Source organism: Bombina bombina, chromosome 4 (assembly GCF_027579735.1).
Source record: "Bombina bombina isolate aBomBom1 chromosome 4, aBomBom1.pri, whole genome shotgun sequence".
Lineage (NCBI taxonomy): Eukaryota > Metazoa > Chordata > Amphibia > Anura > Bombinatoridae > Bombina > Bombina bombina.
This window is the reverse complement of record NC_069502.1, coordinates 834,894,825-834,917,130: the sequence shown is the minus strand read 5'-3', so window position 1 is coordinate 834,917,130 and position 22,306 is coordinate 834,894,825. Positions and strand designations below refer to the sequence as shown.

General features: G+C 39.5%; 1 protein-coding gene across 1 annotated transcript in view; it reads left to right on the top strand.

The window, feature by feature from the left end:
* The first annotated feature begins 3,851 nt into the window (after positions 1-3,851).
* The window catches only part of LOC128657191 (zinc finger protein interacting with ribonucleoprotein K-like), a 59,069-nt gene continuing 40,614 nt past the window's right edge, over positions 3,852-22,306 (top strand). The window contains exons 1-3 of the mRNA XM_053711442.1: positions 3,852-3,939; positions 16,528-16,650; positions 19,127-19,186. Coding sequence (XP_053567417.1) covers positions 16,573-16,650; positions 19,127-19,186 — 138 coding nt within the window. The 5' untranslated portion in view covers positions 3,852-3,939; positions 16,528-16,572. The remainder of the gene's footprint in view (positions 3,940-16,527; positions 16,651-19,126; positions 19,187-22,306) is intronic.

The window sequence follows — 22,306 nt, the reverse complement described above, 5'->3', positions numbered from 1 at the left end:
CTATCTGTCTCACACACACATACCTTCCCTAGCACCTTGTACACAAACATATAACACTATAGAGAGGTACCATTTGTCTAAAAAACAGCACCTTATACACAGATATATAACACTATAGAGAGGTATCATTTGTCTCACAAACACACAGCACCTTATACACAGACATATAATACTATAGAGAAGTACAATTTGTCTCAAAAACACACAGCACCTTATACACAGACATATAACGATATAGAGAGGTACCATCTGTTTTACACATCACCTCTCCCCAGCACATTATACACATTCATATAACACTATAGAGAAGTGCCACCTGTCTCACGCATAGCCCCTCACTGGACCTTATACACAGACATATAACACTATAGAGAAGTGCCACTTGTCTCATGAATAGCCCCTCACTGGACCTTATACACAGACATATAACACTATAGAGAAGTGCCACCTGTCTCATGCATAGCCCCTCACTGGACCTTATACACAGACATATAATACTATAGAGCGGTACCATCTATCTCAAACACACACAGCCCTTTATACACACATATTACACTATAGAGAGGTACTTTATGTTTCATATACAGACATATAATACTACATAATGGTACAATCTATTATACACACCACCTCTCCCTAGCACCTTATCCACAGACATATAACACTATACAAAGGTACCATTTGTCTCACAAACACACAGCACCTTATACACATACTTATAACACTATAGATAGGCTTACCAGAAGTCCCACTTTTACTGGGATTGTCCCGGTTTGGAGGCGCTGTCCCAGTGTCCCACCCAATTTTTCATTCTGTCCCATTAGGGTTGCCACCTCCAGGTTTCAAATCATGTGTCCGGGTTTCAGACCACCTGAAACCCAGACATATTATTCAAAATGACTGGACTGTGGCTCTCCAGCATAGTTGTATGCTGGTACTTTGTTACATACAGCCCTGCTTAGCTTAACGTTCGTGTCCTTCAAAGTTTACATTTAGTAATACAGGCTCATTAAGCAGCATAGGGTTTTTTAATTTTGTAGTACTACTTGGTTTATTTTTCTAAGAATTTAACCCCCCCCCCGCCGACCCTTGGTGTCATTGCCGGTAATACACCTTTAGGGGAATCATATGGGTATGACTAGGAAGTACAGACAGGCAGGATTTTTGGCCTGGATCTTGCTTTACTTCATGCAGGATAGCATTTTGGCTATAATCTTCCTGCATTATGGTATAGAGTAGCCTCATAAACAGCTTTAGCAGGTACGTGTTTCTTTTTTACTTTCATTCAATGTTGTATTTATGCTTTATCAGTATTTGGCTCTTTTCCTTAATTAGACACATAAAACACATATTACACTGCAGATATTAAATTGTGAAATTGATAATTATGAAAGTGATAATTATGCTTGATGTTTGGCATTATTTAGAATCTGAGATTTAGAGTAATGATTTATTTGCCATGACAACGTAATGGTGCCTTTTTCACTAGGGGGTGGTGTTATGGTCTATTTAAACTGTGTGATTCACTTGTTTGACTGAGGAAGGGTAGAGTATCCACAAAACATTACACACATAAAAGCTACTACTTTAAAAGGACCGGTAATTGCCATGCCCCCTTGACCACGCTCCTGACCACACCCCCACTGGCACCGCACCAGGTGGTCCCAGCAGTGACGTGCAGTCATAGGAGGCAGGTGAGGCAGCGCCTCACCTGTCCTATGTGGGTAATTACACTTTTTTTTGTTATAATTTGTAATAAAAATATATATATATATATTTAACTTTTTTAATTTTATTTTAATTTTTTTTGTATACCCTAGAAAAATGCAGGGTAATTGGCAGGGAGAGAGCTACAGAGCACAACTTTCCTCTCCACATCCTGCTGCTTGTCTTTACTTTTGGCTCAGTACACTGCATTAAAAAAACTTGCTACTTTTAACCCTTAGCTACCAGAGAGGACTGCAACAACTGTATTGCAGCCTTTCTGGCAACTATGGGGGTTAATTACACTCCAACTTCTAGCTACCGGGCAGTAGCTTACAGTATATATATATACTAGAGTTGAACCTGAAGCTCAACTTGCTCAAGCTACAAATAAAATGTGTTTTTGCACTCCACCAATTACAGTGTGTCTCATCATGATACTAAGACAAAAATGCTCATCCAGAGACAGAGTATATATTGTTAGTATTAAATCTATATTCACGATGCCCAACCCATGATTCTTCTATGAGATCAGACATGGATCTACTTTTTTTGTGTGACTGTTGCAATGTAATTTCAAGGCAGCATGTGTGAGAAATATCAGGGAATATAAATAGGATTAGACAGTAGGCACCAAAAGTATGTATTTTTCTTTTTTGGTATTTTTGCATGAAAGTGATTAAATAAAAGAAAAATACATACTTTGGTGCCTATTTATATTCCCTGATATTTCTCACACATGTTTGAAATTACATTGCAACAGTCACACAAAAAAAGTAGATCCATGATAATGAAGGAATCTATAAGTATAATTTGCAGCATTAAAGTAAAAAGTATGTTTTAAACATATTTTAATGGGCCTGGATTTCTAGATCTCATAATCAGAGCAAGCATTTTGTTATCTGGCAAGAGTTTCTGTTACAATCCTTTAGACTAAAATCAGATGTTTACTAAGTTGACCAGTTTTCCAAGACACCATTTAAAGGGACATGAAACCCATATGTTTTCTTTCATGATTTAGAAAGAGCATGCAATTTTAAATAACTTTCCAATTTACATCTAATAGCTGGCTTTCTTCATTCTTTTGATATCCTTTGTTGAAAATCATATCTAAATATGCTCAGTAGCTACTGAGCAAATTTAGATATGATTTTCAACAAAGGATATCAAAAGAACGAAGAAAAACAGATATCCTTTGTTGAAAATCATATCTAAATATGCTCAGTAGCTACTGATTGGTGGCTGCATATAGATACCTCATGCGATTGGCTCGCCCATGTGCATTGCTATTTCTTCAACAAAGGATATCTAAAGAATGAAGGCGTATCCGATTCCTAGCCACTGCCTCACCAGCCTCTGAAGTCAGCGCACATCACTGGGTCCCAGTTTCACCTCTAAAAATTATGGTAAGCCTAACTATAGAGAGCTACTTTATGTCTCATATACACAACCACTTATACACAGACATATAATACTACATAATGGTACAGTCTATCATACACACCACCTCTCCCCAACACCTTATCCACAGACATAACACTATACAGAGGTACAGTCTCACACTCACATTACCTCTCCCCACACCTTCTACACAGACATAACACTATAGAGAGGTACCATCTATCTCATACTCGCATCACCTCTCCCCAGCACCTTATACACAGACATATAACACTGTAGAGCGGTGCCATCAGTACAAACACACAGCGCCTTATACACAGATATATAACACTATAGAGAGCTACTTTATGTCTCATATACACAACCACTTATACACAGAAATATAGTACTACATAATGGTGCAATCTATCATACACACCACCTTTCCCCAGCACTTTATCCACAGACATAACACTATACAGAGGTACCGTCTCACACTCGCATTACCTCTCCCCACACCTTATACACAGTCATATAACAGTGTAGAGCGGTGTCATCAGTACAAACACACAGCACCTTATACACAGACATAAAACACTACAGAGCTACAGACACAGTGAATTACACTCTGTGAATTACATCACATTATGTGCTTACCGCACTATAACACACCAGGCAAGCAGGAACAAAGCTGAATCAATATCTCCACCCACTCCCTCCCCTTGCCTGTACTATGTGACACATTTAGGTCCTTTAGCGTTGTGGAATCTAGTTGCTACCGGACGGACGACCGTGTGCTGTGCATAGTGAGTTAGCGGTTGTGTCTTGTGTGTGACACAGGAAGCGGCGTGACCGGTAACAGCAGCAGCTTATTGTCTGAGGGTGAGGAGGGGACTGTGTGCGACAGCTAACGGAATCTGCTTCTTGTGAGGGAGAGGGGCTTAGATGGTGAGGAGGGTGCTTTGCAAAAGAGAGGAGGGTTAGATGGTGAGGAGAGGGCTGTGTGTGTGAGGGAGAGGTGGCTTGGAGGGTTAGATGGTGAGAAGGGGACTGTGTGTGATGGAGAGGGGGCTGTGTGTGAGGTAGAGGTTGGGTTAGAGCGTGAGGTCTAGGAAGGGGCTGTGTGTGAGGGGATCTGAGGGGGTGAGGATGCAGTTGTGTGTGAGGGGGGAGAGGGGACTGTGTTTGAGGGTGAGGTGGAGACTGTGTTTAATGGAGAGAGAGAGATTAGAGGTTGAGGAGGGGGCTGTGTGTAAGGGATGTGGTTTAGAGGGTGAGGACTAGAAGGGGGTGAGGATGCAGTTGTGTGTGATGGAGGGGGTTTATGGATGAGGACTCTGTGTGAGAAAGAGGGGGGGGAGGTGGGGACTGTGTAAGGGAGGGGGGTTGATGGATAAGGAGGAAACTGTGTATAAGGTACGGGGGGGTGGTGAGGAGGGGGCTGTGTGTGACAGCTAACGGAATCTGCTTGTTGTGTGAGGAGGGGGCTGTGTGTGACAGCTAAAGGAATCCGCTTGTTGTGTGAGGAGGGGGCTGTGTGTGACAGCTAAAGGAATCCGCTTGTTGTGTGAGGAGGGGGCTGTGTGTGACAGCTAAAGGAATCCGCTTGTTGTGTGAGGAGGGGGATGTGTGTGACAGCTAAAGGAATCCGCTTGTTGTGAGAGGAGGGGGCTGTGTGTGAGGAGCGTGCTTTTTGTGAGAGAAAGGGGTTAGACGGTGAGGAGGGGGCTGTGTGTGTTAGGGAGATGGGGGTTAGAGGGTGGGGACTAGGAAGGTGCTGTGTGTGCAGTAGAGGGGGTCTGTTGGGGTGAAGATGTAGTTGTGTGTGAGGGTTAAATGGTGAGGAAGGGCTGTGCATGAGGGATGGGGGTTAATGGATAAAGAGGGCCTGTGTGAAGAAGGGGGCTTAGAAGTTAAGACGATATCTATGTGTGAGGGAGATGGTTAATTGATAAAGAGGGGCCGTGTGAAGAAGAGAGGGGGGGGGGTAGAAGTTAAGGATATATCTGTGTATGAGGGAGAGGGGATTAGATGCTGAGAAGGGGGCTATGCATGAGATGGGTTTAGAGAGTGAGAGAAGGGGTTGTGTGTAAAACAAAAAAGAAGGGGGGTTAGAATATGAGGATGGACTGTGTGTGAGGGAGAGGGTGGCTTAGGGTGTGAGGTTAGAGGTTGAGGAGGCAGCTGTGTGTGAGGGAGAGAGGGGTTAGGTGGTGAGGAGAGGCTTTGTGTGAGGGAGAGGGGGGTAAGAGGGTGAAAAGGGGGCTTTGGGAAGGGTTCTGGAGTAAGAGAATGAGGTACAGTCTGTGTGTTATGAAATAACAAAAATCTGTTAACTTAAAAATATATATGCTTTTATTTTCTTAAAGACTACTATAATGTATTCATCCTGTTATTGCCATAGTGGGTCCCCGAGGGGTACTTCAATAGCTTATCAGCGCTATCCCTAACGTTTACGTCTGTGTGTTACAATTAATGATTTGCATGTGTGTTAGTTTAGTGACATCATTGTGAAATGTTTTAAAGGGACACTCAGGTTTTATTACATTTTCATGATTCAGATACAGCATGTAATTTTAAACAACTTTCCAATTTACTTCCATTAAAAAAAATGTGCACAGTCTTTTATATTTACACTTTTTTGAGTCACCAACTCCTACTGAGCATGTGCAAGATCTCAGACTATACGTATATGCATTTGTGATTGGCTGATTGCTATCACATGGTACGGGGGAGTGGAAATATACATAACTTTGAAATGTGTTAAAAAGGAATCTACTACTCATTTGAAATTCAGAGTAAATGCTATTGTATTGTCTTGTTATCTTGCATCTGTTGATTATGCAAATCTGCTATGTTTACTGGTCCTTTAAAAACAAATATAGTGATGATTATGCTGATGATATTTTTTTATTATTATTAAGGTGTATGAAAGACATTGAGATTAATAGAGCAGAAAAAGGTGATATGAATCATTTTAACTAAATATTACGAGTAAACCTTTTGTCACAGTGCAATGTCTGTATAATGATATGAAGTTGGGAAACAAAAGCACAATTGCATCTGTACAGAGGGTACTAGGTATAAGGAGCAGCCTTACAGCAAATGTAGTAATACACCTCTTGGATTTTGTCATTTACTAATCTATGTGACACTTTATTGCCCAGATTTAAGCATCATTATATATTTTATCCTAGGGTTCACTTATTCAGGGGCACAGTCTGGTGGGTCAGAAATAGATGAGGAACTGAGAAACACCAGGACAGAGCTCCAATTTTGGGATAATCCTATAAATTACAGGATAATTGTTCCAAAATATTTTAAAAGATTGTTAATCACTTTATTACCAATTCCCCAGTTTTGCATAACCAACACTGTTATATTAATATACCTCTGTCATTACCTTGTATCTAAGCCTTTGCAGATTGTCCCCTTATCTCAGGATTATTTACAGACTTGTATTTTAGACAATTAGTACTGGCTTATGAATAACTCCACGGGAGTGAGCATAATGTTATCTATATGGTACTCGTGAACTTACCCTGTCTGGGTGGGAAAAAACTATAAAAATGCACTGAGATAAGAGGCGGTCTGTAGTGGCTTAGAAACAGGCATACATTTATATTTTAAAGGTTTTATAGTATATTAATATATCAATGCTGACTGTGCAAAGCTGGGGAATGGGTAGTAAAGGGGTTATCTATCTTTTTAAACAATAAAAAAACACAATTTATTTAAGAACTTACCTGATAAATTAATTTCTTTCATAGTGGCAAGAGTCCATGAGCTAGTGACGTATGGGAAATACATTCCTACCAGGAGGGGGCAAAGGTTCCCAAACCTCAAAATGCCTATAAATACACCTCCCACTTTACTCATACCTTAGTTTAACAAAAATCAATGAAGTGAGGTGTATAAAAAGCATACAAAAAGAGGAACTGGAAAAATAATGTGCTTTATACAATAAGATCATAACCACAAAAAATAGGGTGGGTCTCATGGACTCTTACAAGGTAAGTTCTTACATAAATTATGTTTTCTTTCATGTAAGTAGCAAGAATCCATGAGCAAGTGACGTATGGGATATCATACCCAAGATGTGGAAATCCACAGAGTCACTAGAGCGGGAGGGATAAAATAAAAACAACTATTTCCCCTGAGATATTAAATCCCAAAAAATAATTGTTTTCTTAAAAATAAATAAAACCCCTCAAATTAAAGGCATTAGAATCAAGCTGAGACAACTCCCTGAAGAACCTTTCTACCAAAGGCTGCTTTCGAAGAAGCAAACACAAAAAATGGTAGAATTAGAAAAAGTATTCAATGAAGACCAAGTTGCTGCTTTGCAAATTTGATAAACTGAAGCTTCATTCTTGAGAGCCCAAGAAGTGGCAAATGATTTAGTAGAATGAGCTGTAATTCTCTGAAGTGGAGACTGCCCCACCTCCAGATAAGCTTTGTGAAACTAAAGTCTTAATAAAAAACATAGAAAAAACAGAGGCTTTCTGATTTTTCCTGGAGCCAGAAAAAATAACAAATAGACTAGAAGCCTTTCTGAAATCTTAAGTAGCCTCAGCATAACATTTCAAAGATCTTACCACATCCCAAAGAATGTAAAGACCTTCAAGAGTATTCTTAGGATTAAGACACATAAAAGGAACAACAGTTTTCTCAACTTTAGGTAAAAATTCAAATGAAGACTGCAAAACAGCTTTATCTTGATGGAAAATCAGATAAAGGGACTCACAAGAGAGAGCAGACTATATACAGAAACTCTTCAAGCAGAAGAGATAGCAAAAGAGAAAACACTTTCCAAGAAAGTAATTAATGTCAAGAGAATGCATAGGCTAAAAAAAGGAGGAGCCTGTAAAATCTTCAAAATTGAGACTCCAAGGAGGAGAAATAGATTAAAAATCAGGTTTAATATAAATCAAAGCCTAAACAAAACACTGAATATCAGGAAGTTTAGCAATCTTTCTATGAAATAAAACAGAGCAGAGATTTGTCCTTTCGAAGTATTTGCAAACAAAAACTTATCCAAACCATCCTGAAGAAACTGTAAAATCCTAGGAATTCTAAAAGAATGCCAAGAATAACGATTAGTTGAACATCATGAAATATAGATTTTACAAATCCGAAAATAAATTCTCCTTGAAACAGACTTACAAGCCTAATAACTGAGTCAGAGAAACCTCTATGACTAAGCACTTAAGAGTTCAATTTCCATGCCTTCAAATTTAGAGATTTGAGATCTTGATGGAAAAAACGGCCCCTGAAACAGAAGATCTGGCCTTAAAGGAAGTGGCCAAGGCTGGCAACTGGACACTCTGACAAGGTCCACTAACCGAAACCTGAGAGGCCAAGCTGGTGCTATCAGAAACACATAAGATTGTTCCATTATGATCTTGAAGATCACCCTTGGAGAAAGAACCAGAGGCGGAAAAATGTAAGCAGGTTGGTAAAAACCAAGGAACTGCTAGAGCATCCATCATCTCCAGCTGAGGATCCTTGGACCTGGAAAGGTATCTGGAAAGCTTTTCGTTTAGACGAGAGATGATTAGATCTATTGCTGGAAGACTCCACATCTGTACAAGATGAAAAAAACACATCTGGATGGAGAGCACTCCCCGAATATAAAGTCTGACGGCTGAGATAATCCCTTTCCCAATTTTCTACACCTGGGATATAAATCGCAGAAATTAGACAAGAGTTGGATTCTATCCAAGAAAGTATCCAAGATACTTCCTCCATAACTGAAGGACTGCGAGTCCCTCCTTAATGATTTACATTAGCCACTGTTGTAATATTTGTCTGTTTAAAAACGAATGTAAAAGTTGTCTCTTTAATATAGACCACGCCTGAAGAGCCCTGAAAATAATATGGAGTTCTAAAATATTGATTGGTAACCTTGCCTCCTGAGGTTTCCAACCCCCTAGTGCTGTCAGAGTCTCTCAGACAGCTCCCCATCTGAAAAACTTGCAGCTGTTGAGAATACAGACCAGGTAGGATTAACAAATGAGGCCCTCTGAACAATAAGGTGATAATCCAACCACCAAATCAAAGAGAAAAGAGTGTTGGGATTTAAGTATATCAGTTGTGATATTTGAAAATAATCCCTGCACCTATGGTGCAACATGCAAAGCTATAGAGGCCTCAAACGAAAACGAGTACCATAGATACTAAAATCTATCTGGAAACCTAAAAAGGTGACCCAAAAAACACTTTTGTAAATTGATCTTCCAACCATGTCTTGAAGAAACCACACTAGTTGTTTCAAGTGAGATTCTGCTGAATGAAAAGATTAAAGCTAGTACCAAATATCATCCAAATAAAGCAACACCACAATACCCTGCTCTCTGAATACAGATAGGGCACCAATAATTTTTGAAAATAAATTTTTGAGCTGCCGCTAGCCAAAAAAACACAAGCGACAAATTGATAATGCTTATCTAGAAAAAATAATCTCAGAAAACAATAGTGGTCTGAAAGAATAGAAAATAAGCCTCCTGTAAGTCTATTGTGGAAATAACCTTGCTAAACAGAAAGGCAGAATAGTCACCATCTTGAAAGCTGGGACTCTTACAAAACAATAAAAATATTTCAGATCCATAATTGGTCTGAACAAATTTTTTCTTTAGGACAAAGAATAGATTTGAATAGAAAACCAAAACTTCGTTCCTGCAGAGGAACTGAAACCATCTCCCCTGAAAAAGTAATTTTTAAAGGTTTTCTTGGGAAAGGGAGTCTTTTCTGTCCCAAGTTAAGAAATCTAAGGATATTTTTTTTTAAACGTTTAATTGTTTTTTCATTCCCCTCTGATTAAGATTTTTTGCTGAATTTGAATAATTCCAAGTCTTAAAATTTAAATAATTTCAGCCCCTAAGACTGAATAAAGGTGCAGTCTTTTATCCAGTTCTACAGTTTCGGTTCAAATCAGTGGATTCAGAATATTATTTTTCTCAGGGGTATCATTTGAGTTTCAGAATAAAAACCTCCCATGGGAAGATTTTCCATGTTATACCAAACTCTGTGAAAGGTTAGGTTTTTATGAAATGTGTTTCAGATTTAGAGTTTCCTAAAAAAAATAAGATAGTAATCTAAATATAAACACCAGAGATTTAAGCCATAAAACTTTTCTAGTAAAAATGGCTAAAAACAATCTGCTAGATTTAGAGTTCTGCGGCCAAAGGGGTGCGTTAGCTACGCATGCTTTTTCCCCCCGCACCTTTTAAATACCGCTGGTATTTAGAGTTCACAGAAGGGCTGCGTTAGGCTCCAAAAAGGGAGCGTAGAGCATAATTTGCCGCCACTGCAAATAAATACCAGCGGTGCTTACGGACGCGGCCAGCTTAAAAAACGTGCTCGTGCACGATTCCCCCATAGGAAACAATGGGGCAGTTTGAGTTGAAAAAAAAAACTAACACCTGCAAAAAAGCAGCGTTCAGCTCCTAACGCAGCCCCATTGTTTCCTATGGGGAAAAACTTCCTAAGTCTGCACCTAACACCCTAACATGTACTCCGAGTCTTAAACACCCCTAGCCTTACACTTATTAACCCCTAATCTGCCGCCCCCGCTATCTCTGACCCCTGCATATTTTTTTAACCCCTAATCTGTCGCTCCGTACACTGCCGCCACCTACGTTATCCCTATGTACCCCTAATCTGCTGCCCCTAACACCACCGACCCCTATATTATATTTATTAACCCCTAATCTGCCGCCCCCAACGTCGCCGCCACCTACCTACAATTATTAACCCCTAATCCGCCTCACTCCCGCCTCAATAACCCTATAATAAATAGTATTAACCCCTAATCTGCCCTCCCTAACATCGCCAACACCTAACTTCAAGTATTTACCCCTAATCTGCCGACCGGACCTCACCGCTACTCTAATAAATGTATTAACCCCTAAAGCTAAGTCTAACACTAACCCTAATATAATTTTTATCTAACGAAATAAATTAACTCTTATTAAATAAATGATTCCTATTTAAAGCTAAATACTTACCTGTAAAATAAACCCTAATATAGCTACAATATAAATTATAATTATATTGTAGCTATTTTAGGATTAATATTTATTTTACAGGTAACTTTGTATTTATTTTAACCAGATACAATAGCTATTAAATAGTTAATAACTATTTAATAGCTACCTAGTTAAAATAATTACAAAATTACCTGTAAAATAAATCCTAACCTAAGTTACAATTAAACCTAACACTACACTATCAATAAATTAATTACATACAAATACCTACAAATAAATACAATTAAATAAACTAAATAGTACAAAAAATAAAAAAATAATTTACAAACATTAGAAAAATATTACAACAATTTTAAGCTAATTACACCTACTCTAAGCCCCCTAATAAAATAACAAAGCCCCCAAAATAAAAAAAAAATGCCCTACCCTATTCTAAAATACAAATAGAAAAGCTCTTTTACCTTACCAGCCCTTAAAAGGGCCTTTTGCGGGGCATGCCCCAAAGAATTCTGCTCTTTTGCCTGTAAAAAAAAAAAAAATACAATACCCCCCCAACATTACAACCCACCACCCACATACCCCTAATCTAACCCAAACCCCCCTTAAATAAACCTAACACTAAGCCCCTGAAGATCTCCCTACCTTATTTTCACCACGCCGGGTATCACCGATCCGTCCAGAAGAGGCTCCGAAATCTTCATCCAAGCCCAAGCGGGGGCTGAAGAGGTCCATCATCGGGCTGAAGAGATCCATCATCCGGCTGAAGTCTTCTATCAAGCGGCATCTTCAATCTTCTTTCTTCCGGATCCATCTTCATCCCGCCGACGCGGAACATCCATCCTGGCCGACGACTTCCCGACGATTGACGGTTCCTTTAAATGACGTCATCCAAGATGGCGTCCCTCGAATTCCAATTGGAACAGCTCAATCTGATCAGAATTTTCCTACCTTAATTCCGATTGGCTGATAGAATCCTATCAGCCAATCGGAATTCGAGGGACGCCATCTTGGATGACGTCATTTAAAGGAACCGTCATTCATCGGGAAGTCGTGGAGCTCGTCAGCCGGATGATGGAGCTCTTCAGCCGGATGATGGAGCTCTTCAGCCCGATGATGGAGCTCTTCAGCCCGATGATGGAGCTCTTCAGCCCGATGATGGACCTCTTCAGCCCGATGATGGACCTCTTCAGCCCCTGCTTGGGCTTGGATGAAGACTTCGGAGCCTCCTCTGGACGGATCGGTGATACCCGGCGTGGTGAAGATAAGGTAGGGAGATCTTCAGGGGCTTAGTGTTAGGTTTATTTAAGGGGGGTTTGGGTTAGATTAGGGGTATGTGGGTGGAGGGTTGTAATGTTGGGGGGGTATTGTATGTTTTTTTTTTTTTACAGGCAAAAGAGCAGAATTCTTTGGGGCATGCCCGCAAAAGACCCTTTTAAGGGCTGGTAAGGTAAAAGAGCTTTTCTATTTGTATTTTAGAATAGGGTAGGGCATTTTTTTTTATTTTGGGGGGCTTTGTTATTTTATTAGGGGGCTTAGAGTAGGTGTAATTAGCTTAAAATTGTTGTAATATTTTTCTAATGTTTGTAAATTATTTTTTTATTTTTTGTAACTTAGTTCTTTTTTTATTTTTGTACTTTAGTTAGTTTATTTAATTGTATTTAATTGTAGGTATTTGTATGTAATTAATTTATTGATAGTGTAGTGTTAGGTTTAATTGTAGATAATTGTAGGTATTTGTATGTATTTAATTTATTGATAGTGTAGTGTTAGGTTTAATTGTAACTTAGGTTAGGATTTATTTTACAGGTAATTTTGTAATTATTTTAACTAGGTAGCTATTAAATAGTTCTTAACTATTTAATAGCTATTGTACCTGGTTAAAATAAATACAAAATTGCCTGTAAAATAAATATTAATCCTAAAATAGCTACAATGTAATTATAATTTATATTGTAGCTATATTAGGGTTTATTTTACAGGTAAGTATTTAGCTTTAAATAGGAATAATTTATTTAATAAGAGTTAATTTATTTCGTTAAATAAAAATTATATTTAACTTAGGGGGGTGTTGGTGTTAGGCGGATTAGGGGTTAATAACTTTATTATAGTAGCGGTGAGGTACGGTCGGCAGATTAGGGGTTAATAATTGTAGGTTGGGGCGGCAGATTAGGGGTTAATAAATATAATATAGGGGTCGGCGGTGTTAGAGGCAGCAGATTAGGGGTTCATAGGGATAACGTAGGTTGCGGTGGTGTGCGGTCGGCAGATTAGGGGTTACATTTTTTTATTAGAATGGGGGCGATGTGGGGGGGCCTCGGTTTAGGGGTACATAGGTAGTTTATGGGTGTTAGTGTACTTTAGAGCACAGTAGTTAAGAGCTTTATGAACCGGCGTTAGCCCAGAAAGCTCTTAACTCCTGGCTTTTTGCTGCGGCTGGAGTTTTGTCGTTAGATTTCTAACGCTCACTTCATCCAAGACTCTAAATACCAGCGTTAGAAAGATCCCATTGAAAAGATAGGATACGCAATTGACGTAAGGGGATCTGCGGTATGGAAAAGTCGCGGCTGGAAAGTGAGCGTTAGACCCTTTCCTGACTGACTCTAAATACCAGCGGACGGCCAAAACCAGCGTTAGGACCCCCTAACGCTGGTTTTGACGGCTAACGCAGAACTCTAAATCTAGGCGAATGATTTAATATCCGATAAAATGACATAATATACAACATCATAAATGAAATGATTAGCATGTTGAAGTAAAAGAACAATGCTTAGACAAATCAAGATCTGATAACTAAACCAATTAAAAAGTTGAAACAGCAGCATCAGCCATAGAAATGGCAGGTTAAAAAATATGGCCAATATGTAAATATGCTTCTCTTAAGATAGGAAACAAGCTTCCTATCCAAGGGATCCCTAAAAGAAGAAATATCTTCCATAGGATAGAATTCATTCAGCAAGAGCAGAAATAGCCATAGAAAAATGAGATTTCTTTTAAAACCTAGAAGAAAGGTAAAAAGAAGCACTAAAGTTAGAATCCTTGCTAATCCATATGATAAATAGCATCTGGAATAAGAAAAACTTCAAGAGTTACCTCAGATGCTTAAAAACCCCCAGAATAAAAACATTTGCTATTCTTGTTATCAAGAGGACTAGATTCCTCAATACTCAAAGTAAACAATACTTCCTTAATAAATAATGAATACATTCAATTTGAAAAGTTTGATTTAACAAAATTAAATCTCTGAAATAGGATCCTCTTGAGTCAGAGAAAACCACATCAGCAGAAATACTACAGTATGTGGTTGATCAATACAAACTTCATAGGTATATGAGAAGTTAGGAGAGATAGTTTACGTTAATTTGAAAGCAGAATAGCAATCATATCCTTCTCTAAATCATTTGCCGTATAATCCTTTATATCAAGAGTAATATCATGTACATTAAACTGTAAATGTAAAACAGTAGATGTATATGTACTATAGAAACATTATCAGTATGAATAATAAAACATAACAAGTGCCACATATTGAAGCTAAATAAATAAAATCATCTAATTAAACAAAATACCCACTTAACTTTGGTAAAAATTGTGTACAGGAAGGATAGTTTCTGCGATAACATCAGAGGCAGAATCCGTTTGAGACATCTTGCAAAATGTAAAGAAAAAAATAATATTTAAACAAAATATCCAATTTCCTCAAAAGAGCAGTTTCAGAAATGGGGAAAAAAAATGCTTATATGAAAAACAAAATCAACTATCATAGCCCTCTGTAACAAATGAAAGCAGAGATCAAAAGAGGGAGAGACTTAATATAACAAAATTTTTGTTCAAAAAAATGACGCCAACAAATATTTTGACGCCATGGTTAACAGGAAATGGCACGATTCACGTCATAACAGGCGCAACTTCACGGCGAAAAAAATTTGCGCAAGAAATTCTGTGACTTGCGTCGCAACAAACGCAACCTTGGCGCTAAGAATGACGCAATAAATAGAATGATTTTGCGCCTTTGCAAGCCTAATTTGCCCGCAAATTTTTTTTAAAAAAAAAACAAGACTGAAGTTACAACTAGCTAGAACCTCAAGTAAGAAAAAAATTATACTAAATTTCTCCCAAACATAATTTCCCATGCTGAAACTGTTAGACTGCAAAGGGAAATAAACATAGACCTGACTCATGGCAAATATATGCAATATATATTTAAAAACTTTAACAATATAAAGTGCCAAACATAGCTGAGAGTGTCTTAAAAAATGATATATACTTACCTGAAGACACCCATTCACATATAGCAGACAGCCAAACCAGTACTGAAAAATATCAGCAGAGGTAATGGTAGAGGAGTATAACGTCAATCTAAAAAGGGAGGCAAGGGATCCCTGCGACCAATAACAGAGAGCCTTTGAATAGATTTTCCATGGGTGAGACCATAAAATCAACAGGCATTGCTCCATTTACATCCCTCTAACAAACACTGTACTCTGAGAGGAATTGGGCTTCAAAATGCTTAGAAGCGCCTATCATAGAAGAAATCAAGCACAACTTGCTTCACCACCTCCATAGGAAGCAAAGTTTGTAAAAACTAAGGTGTGAATGAGATGGGAGGTGTATTTATAGGCATTTTGAGGTTTGGGAAACTTTGCCCCCTCCTGGTAGGAATGTATATCCCATATGTCACTAGCTCATGGACTCTTGCCACTTACATGAAAGAAAATTGGTGTAGACTGTCCCTTTAACAAATCCTGTGACCCAGGCAGCTGCTAAATACTTTACATCTGCTTCATGATGTGCTATCTTATTCTGCATATTCCTGTATACAGCCAACCTCTTGCTTTTCATGACTTCTGTCTGATGCTATTAAATATTAAAGGGACACTCAGGTTAAATTAAATTTTCATGATTCAAATACAGTATGTAATTTTAAACAACTTTCCAATTTACTTCCATTAAAAAAAATGTGCACAGTCTTTTATATTTACAATTTTTGAGTCACCAGATCCTACTGAGCATGTGCAAGAATTCACAGACTATACGTATATGCATTTTTGATTGGCTGATTGCTATCACATGGTACAAGGGGAGTGGAAATATACATAACTTTGAAATTTGTTATAAAAAAATCTACTACTCATTTGAAGTTCAAACTAAGTGCTATTGCATTGTCTTGTTATCTTGCATTTGTTAATTATGCAAATCTAATGTGTTGACTGGTCCTTTAAATAAATGTATCTCCCAAGAAATTTGACACATGCTTTATAAATATTGTCACATTTTCTCGCTGTGTATATTTATTACTCTACATGCAGCTGGTCACATGTGTAGTATTAGATTGTGCATAAATAAAATAAACATGTTTAATATCACAAAATCTGCTCTTTACCATAATATAAATACAGGAAGAGCTCTGATTATTTTCCATCTCTCATGTAGCCGGTTTCCTTTCTTTTTGCAGGTGTCACATTTATAGCATCTGCCTCAGTCACTGATTATAAACAAGATGAACAAATACAGAAAGCAGATGGCAGAGCAGTTCCTGAGTCAGGCCCTGGGCATTATCTGCCTGCTGACCGGAGAGGTGAGAGCTTCTGGGTAATGTCATGTGACACTGGTTCTCCTATTTACTGTACTGCTTCTGATACACCAGACATATTTCACTAACCCTAACCTCAGCTCACCCAGACCATCTCGCTAACCCTAACTTCATCTCATCTAGATCATCTCACTAACCCTAACCTCAGCTTACCCAGACCATCTCACTAACCATAACTTCATCTCATCTAGGCCATCTCACTAACCCTAACCTCAGCTTACCCAGACCATCTTACTAACCCTAACTTCATCTCATGCAGACCATCTCACTAACCCTAACCTCAGCTTACCCAGACCATCTCACTAACCCTAACTTCATCTCATCTACGACATCTCACTAACCCTAACCTCAGCTTACCCAGACCATCTCACTAACCCTAACTTCTTCTCATGCAGACCATCTCACTAACCCTAACCTCAACTTACCCAGACCATCTCACTAACGCTAGCCTCTGCTCACCCACACCATCTCACTAACCCTAACTTCATCTCATGCAGACCATCTCACTAACCCTAACCTCAACTTACCCAGACCATCTCACTAACCCTAACTTCAGCTCCCCCAGACCATCTCACTAACCCAGACTTCAGCTCTTCCAGGCCATCGCACTAACCCTGATTTCAGCTCACCCACTGGCACAACCTACATCCACAAAACTTTTCCCTAGCACCCCTACACTGTAAATCCTTCCCAGCATCCCCTGCACAACTATCCACTGTAAAATCTCCCTAGCACCCAGGGTCACCTGGAAAACCTTCCACTACTAAACCTACCCCAGCACCAATAATCCCCTGCGTAACCCTCCATCAAACAACCTCCCCAACACCCAGTGTCCTATACACAACTGTTTACTTTAAAGGGATACTAAACCCACATTTTTTCTTTAATGCTTCTGATACACCAGACATATTTCACTAACCCTAACTTCATCTCACTAACGCTAACCTCAGCTCACCCAGACCATCTCACTAACCCTAACTTCATCTCATCTAGATCATCTCACTAACCCTAACCTCAGCTTACCCAGACCATCTCACTAACCCTAACTTCATCTCATCTAGGCCATCTCACTAACCCTAACCTCAGCTTACCCAGACCATCTCACTAACCCTAACTTCATCTCATCTAGGCCATCTCACTAACCCTAACTTCAGCTCCCCCAGACCATCTCACTAACCCAGACTTCAGCTCTTCCAGGCCATCGCACTAACCCAGACTTCAGCTCACCCACTGGCACAACCTACATCCACAAAACTTTTCCCTAGCACCCCTACACTGTAAATCCTTCCCTGCATCCCCTGCACAACTATCCACTGTAAAATCTCCCTAGCACCCAGGGTCACCTGGAAAACCTTCCACTACTAAACCTACCCCAGCACCAATAATCCCCTGCGTAACCCTCCGTCAAACAACCTCCCCAACACCCAGTGTCCTCTACACAACTGTTTACTTTAAAGGGATACTAAACTCACATTTTTTTTCTTTAATGCTTCAGACAGAGCATGCAATTTTAAGCAACTATCTAATTTACTCCTATTATCAATTTTTCTTCGTTCTCTTGCTATCTTTATTTAAAAAGCAGGAATGTAAAGCTTAGAAACCGGACCATTTTAGGTTCAGCACCATGGATAGCACTTGCTTATTGTTGGCTGACATTTTGCCACCAATAAGCAAGCATAACCCAGATTCTCAAACACTCAGGGTCCCCCCTGCACAAACCTTCACTGCAAAACCTCCACCACAACCTAGCAGCCCCTTCACTAAAAATGAAACAACCCTAGCGCAGGTAAGCTTTCAACTGTGTCAGTATACTTCAGTGCAGATGCAGGACTTAAAACACACTCACCCCTCCTCCTCTCTGGACCTCTGATCCTTCTCCCCCGGACTGCAGCATATAACTGCTCCTACCGTGTGGATCCAAGCTGCTCGGCACCATAGAGAACAAGACTCTTTCCTCCGGAGTAGTGACTGTGCCTCCACGGCGTGCTATATGTCACATACGTTACTCACAGTGTGGTCGGCTCCCATTAGTCCATGTAACTATCAATCTTTATGTCCACCAATCCGCTCAGGGAAATACTGGGAGGCTTGTCTAGGGGTGTATCACAGTGTGACAGTCAATATTCACCTGCTTCACTGCTGTACACCGTGGGCGTGCTCCATAAGCGGCATCCGTGATCCAAAAAAGGAAACCCCAACTCCTTGAATAGATAAGCAATAAAAAGTTAAAGCGGAAAATGAATCCTTGTATAAAAGTTCAAACTTTATTCGCCAACAAAATAAAGATCTCCTATGGCAGTCCCTATGCCTATTTTGTTTTGTTCCTGTGAGCACTTCCCATTCTGTTTTTAACATTGGCGAATAAAGTTTAAACTTTTATACTAGGATTTGTTTTCCGCTTTTCCTTTTTATTACTTATCCATGGAAAGTGTCCGATGATTTTCTCTTATATATTTTATAGGAATATGTCATTGTGAAGAAGGGGCCCTCCCACAGCAGCATTCACCTGCAGAGCGGAGAGGTGAGTACTGCTGGAGAATGTAACATTATATCAGAGTCATGTGACAGTGTCCCCCTTTACCAACTCATCTGGCCCTGTGTGTATTTTTTACCTTCTGTCTGTGTCTCTGCATGTTGTCAGTAACATTATCCTGCCTCTGTCAGTAAAAGTGTGTGGCAGAACCTGTCCTTGAATAAAGCAGTTTCTCTTGTAAGGTGTATCCAGTCCACGGATCATCCATTACTTGTGGGATATTCTCATTCCCAACAGGAAGTTGCAAGAGGACACCCACAGCAGAGCTGTAATATAGCTCCTCCCCTAACTGTCATATCCAGTCATTCTCTTGCAACTCTCAACAAGCTAGGATGTTGTAGGAGAGAGTGGTTAAATATAGTTAGTTTATTTTCTTCAATCAAAAGTTTGTTATTTTTAAATAGTACCGGAGTTGTGCTATTTTATCTCAGGCAGTAAATAGAAGAAGAATCTGCCTGAGGTTTCTATGATCTTAGCAGGTTGTAACTAAGATCCATTGCTATTCTCACATATGTCTGAGGGGATTACACAGATGAGGTAACTTCAGCGAGAGAATGGCGTGCAGTTTATTCTGCTATCAGGTATGTGCAGTTATAATTTTTCTAGAGATGGAAAACACTAGAAAATGCTGCTGATACCGGATTAATGTAAGTTAAGCCTGAATACAGTGATTTAATAACGACTGGTATCATGCTTACTACCAGGGGTAATACCCTTATGATATTGCAATATAAACGTTTGCTGGCATGTTTAATCGTTTTTATATATGCATTGGTGATAACACTTTATTGGGGCCTAGTTTTTTCCACATGGCTGGCTTAAATTTTGACTAGAAACAGTTTTACTGAGGCTTTCCACTGTTATAGTATAAAAGTTACAGTTGGTGCAGTTAAAATTACAAACTGTGACATCCAGCTTCCCTCAGGAGTCCCCTGTATGCTATAGGACATCTCTAAAGGGCTCAAAGGCTTTCCAAAGTCGTTTATTGGGGAAGATAGGACCACAGCTTGCTGTGGCAGTTGGTTGTGACTGTTAAAAAAAAAACACAAAAATAAACAAACAAAAAAAAAACGTCTATTTCGTTTTTTTTATCCGTTTTTTGAACTAAGGGGTTAATCATCCATTTGCAAGTGGATGCAATGCTCTGCTAGCCTATTACATACACTCGTATTCGTTTGATTTACTGTATTTTTTCACTGTTTTTCAAATTCTGACAAAATTTGTTTCTCTTAAAGGCACAGTACCGTTTTTTATATTTGCTTGTTAACTTGATTTAAAGTGTTTTCCAAGCTTGCTAGTCTCATTGCTAGTCTGTATAAACATGTCTGACATAGAAGAAACTCCTTGTTCATTATGTTTAAAAGCCATGGTGGAACCCCCTCTTAGAATGTGTACCAAATGTACTGATTTCATTTTATGCAATAAAGATCATATTCTGTTTTTAAAAAAATTATCACCAGAGGAATCTGACGAGGGGAAAGTTATGCCGACTAACTCTCCCCACGTGTCAGACCCTTTGACTCCCGCCCAAGGGACTCACTCTCAAATGGCGCCAAGTACATCTAGGGCGCCCATAGCGTTTACTTTACAAGACATTGCGGCAGTCATGGATAATACACTGTCAGCGGTATTAGCCAGACTACCTGAACTTAGAGGTTAGCGAGATAGCTCTGGGGTGAGACAAAATGCAGAGCATACTGACGCTTTAAGAACCATGTCTGATACTGCCTCACAATATGCAGAAGCTGAGGAAGGAGAGCTTCAGTCAGTGGGTGATGTTAATGACTCAGGAAAGATACCTGATTCTAATATTTCTACATTTAAATTTAAGCTTGAACACCTCCGCGTGTTACTTAGGGAGGTTTTAGCTGCTCTGAATGACTGTGATACCATTGCAGTGCCAGAGAAATTTTGTAGACTGGATAAATGCTTTGCAGTGCCGGTGTGTACTGATGTTTTTCCAATACCTAAAAGGTTTACAGAAATTATTAATAAGGAATGGGATAGACCAGGTGTGCCGTTCTCTTCCCCTCCTATTTTTAGAAAAATGTTTTCCAATAGACGCCACCACACGGGACTTATGGCAGACAGTCCCTAAGGTGGAGGGAGCAGTTTCTACTCTAGCAAAGCGTACTACTATCCCTGTCGAGGACAGTTGTGCTTTTTTAGAGCCAATGGATAAAAAATTAGAAGGTTACCTTAAGAAAATATTTATTCAAAAAAGGTTTTATCCTACAGCCCATTGCATGCATTGCCCCTGTCACTGCTGCTGCGGCGTACTGGTTTGAGTCTTTGGAAGAGGCTTTACAGGTAGAGACTCCATTGGATGACATACTTGGCAAACTTAGAGCACTTAAGCTAGCCAATTATTTTATTTCTGATGCCATTGTTCATTTGAATAAACTAACGGCTAAGAATTCTGGTTTTGCTATACAGGCGCGCAGAGCGCTATGGCTTAAATCATAGTCAGCTGACGTGACTTTAAAATCTAAGCTACTTAACATTCCCTTCAAGGGGCAGACCCTATTCGGGCCTGGTTTGAAGGAGATTATTGCTGATATCACAGGAGGAAAAGGTTGTGCCCTTCCTCAGGACAGGTCCAAATCTAGGGCCAAACAGTCTAATTTTCGTGCCTTTCGAAACTTCAAGGCAGGTGCGGCATCAACTTCCTCTAATAATAAACAAGAGGGAACTTTTGCTCAATCCAAGACGGTCTGGAGACCAACCAGACCTGGAAAAAAGGTAAGCAGGTCAAAAAGCCTGCTGCTGCCTCTAAGACAGCATGAAGGAACGACCCCCTATCCGGTAACGGATCTAGTAGGGGGCAGACTTTCACTCTTCGCCCAGGCGTGGGCAAGAGATGTTCAGGATCCCTTGGCGTTGGAAATTATATCCCAGGGATATCTTCTGGACTTCAAAGCTTCCCCCCCCAAAAGGGAGATTTCACCTTTCACAATTATCTGCAAACCAGATAAAGAGTGAGGCATTCTTACACTGTGTACGAGACCTCCTAGTTATGGGAGTGATCCATCCAGTTCCAAAGGAGGAACAGGAACAGGGTTTTTACTCAAATCTGTTTGTGGTTCCCAAAAAAGAGGGAACCTTCAG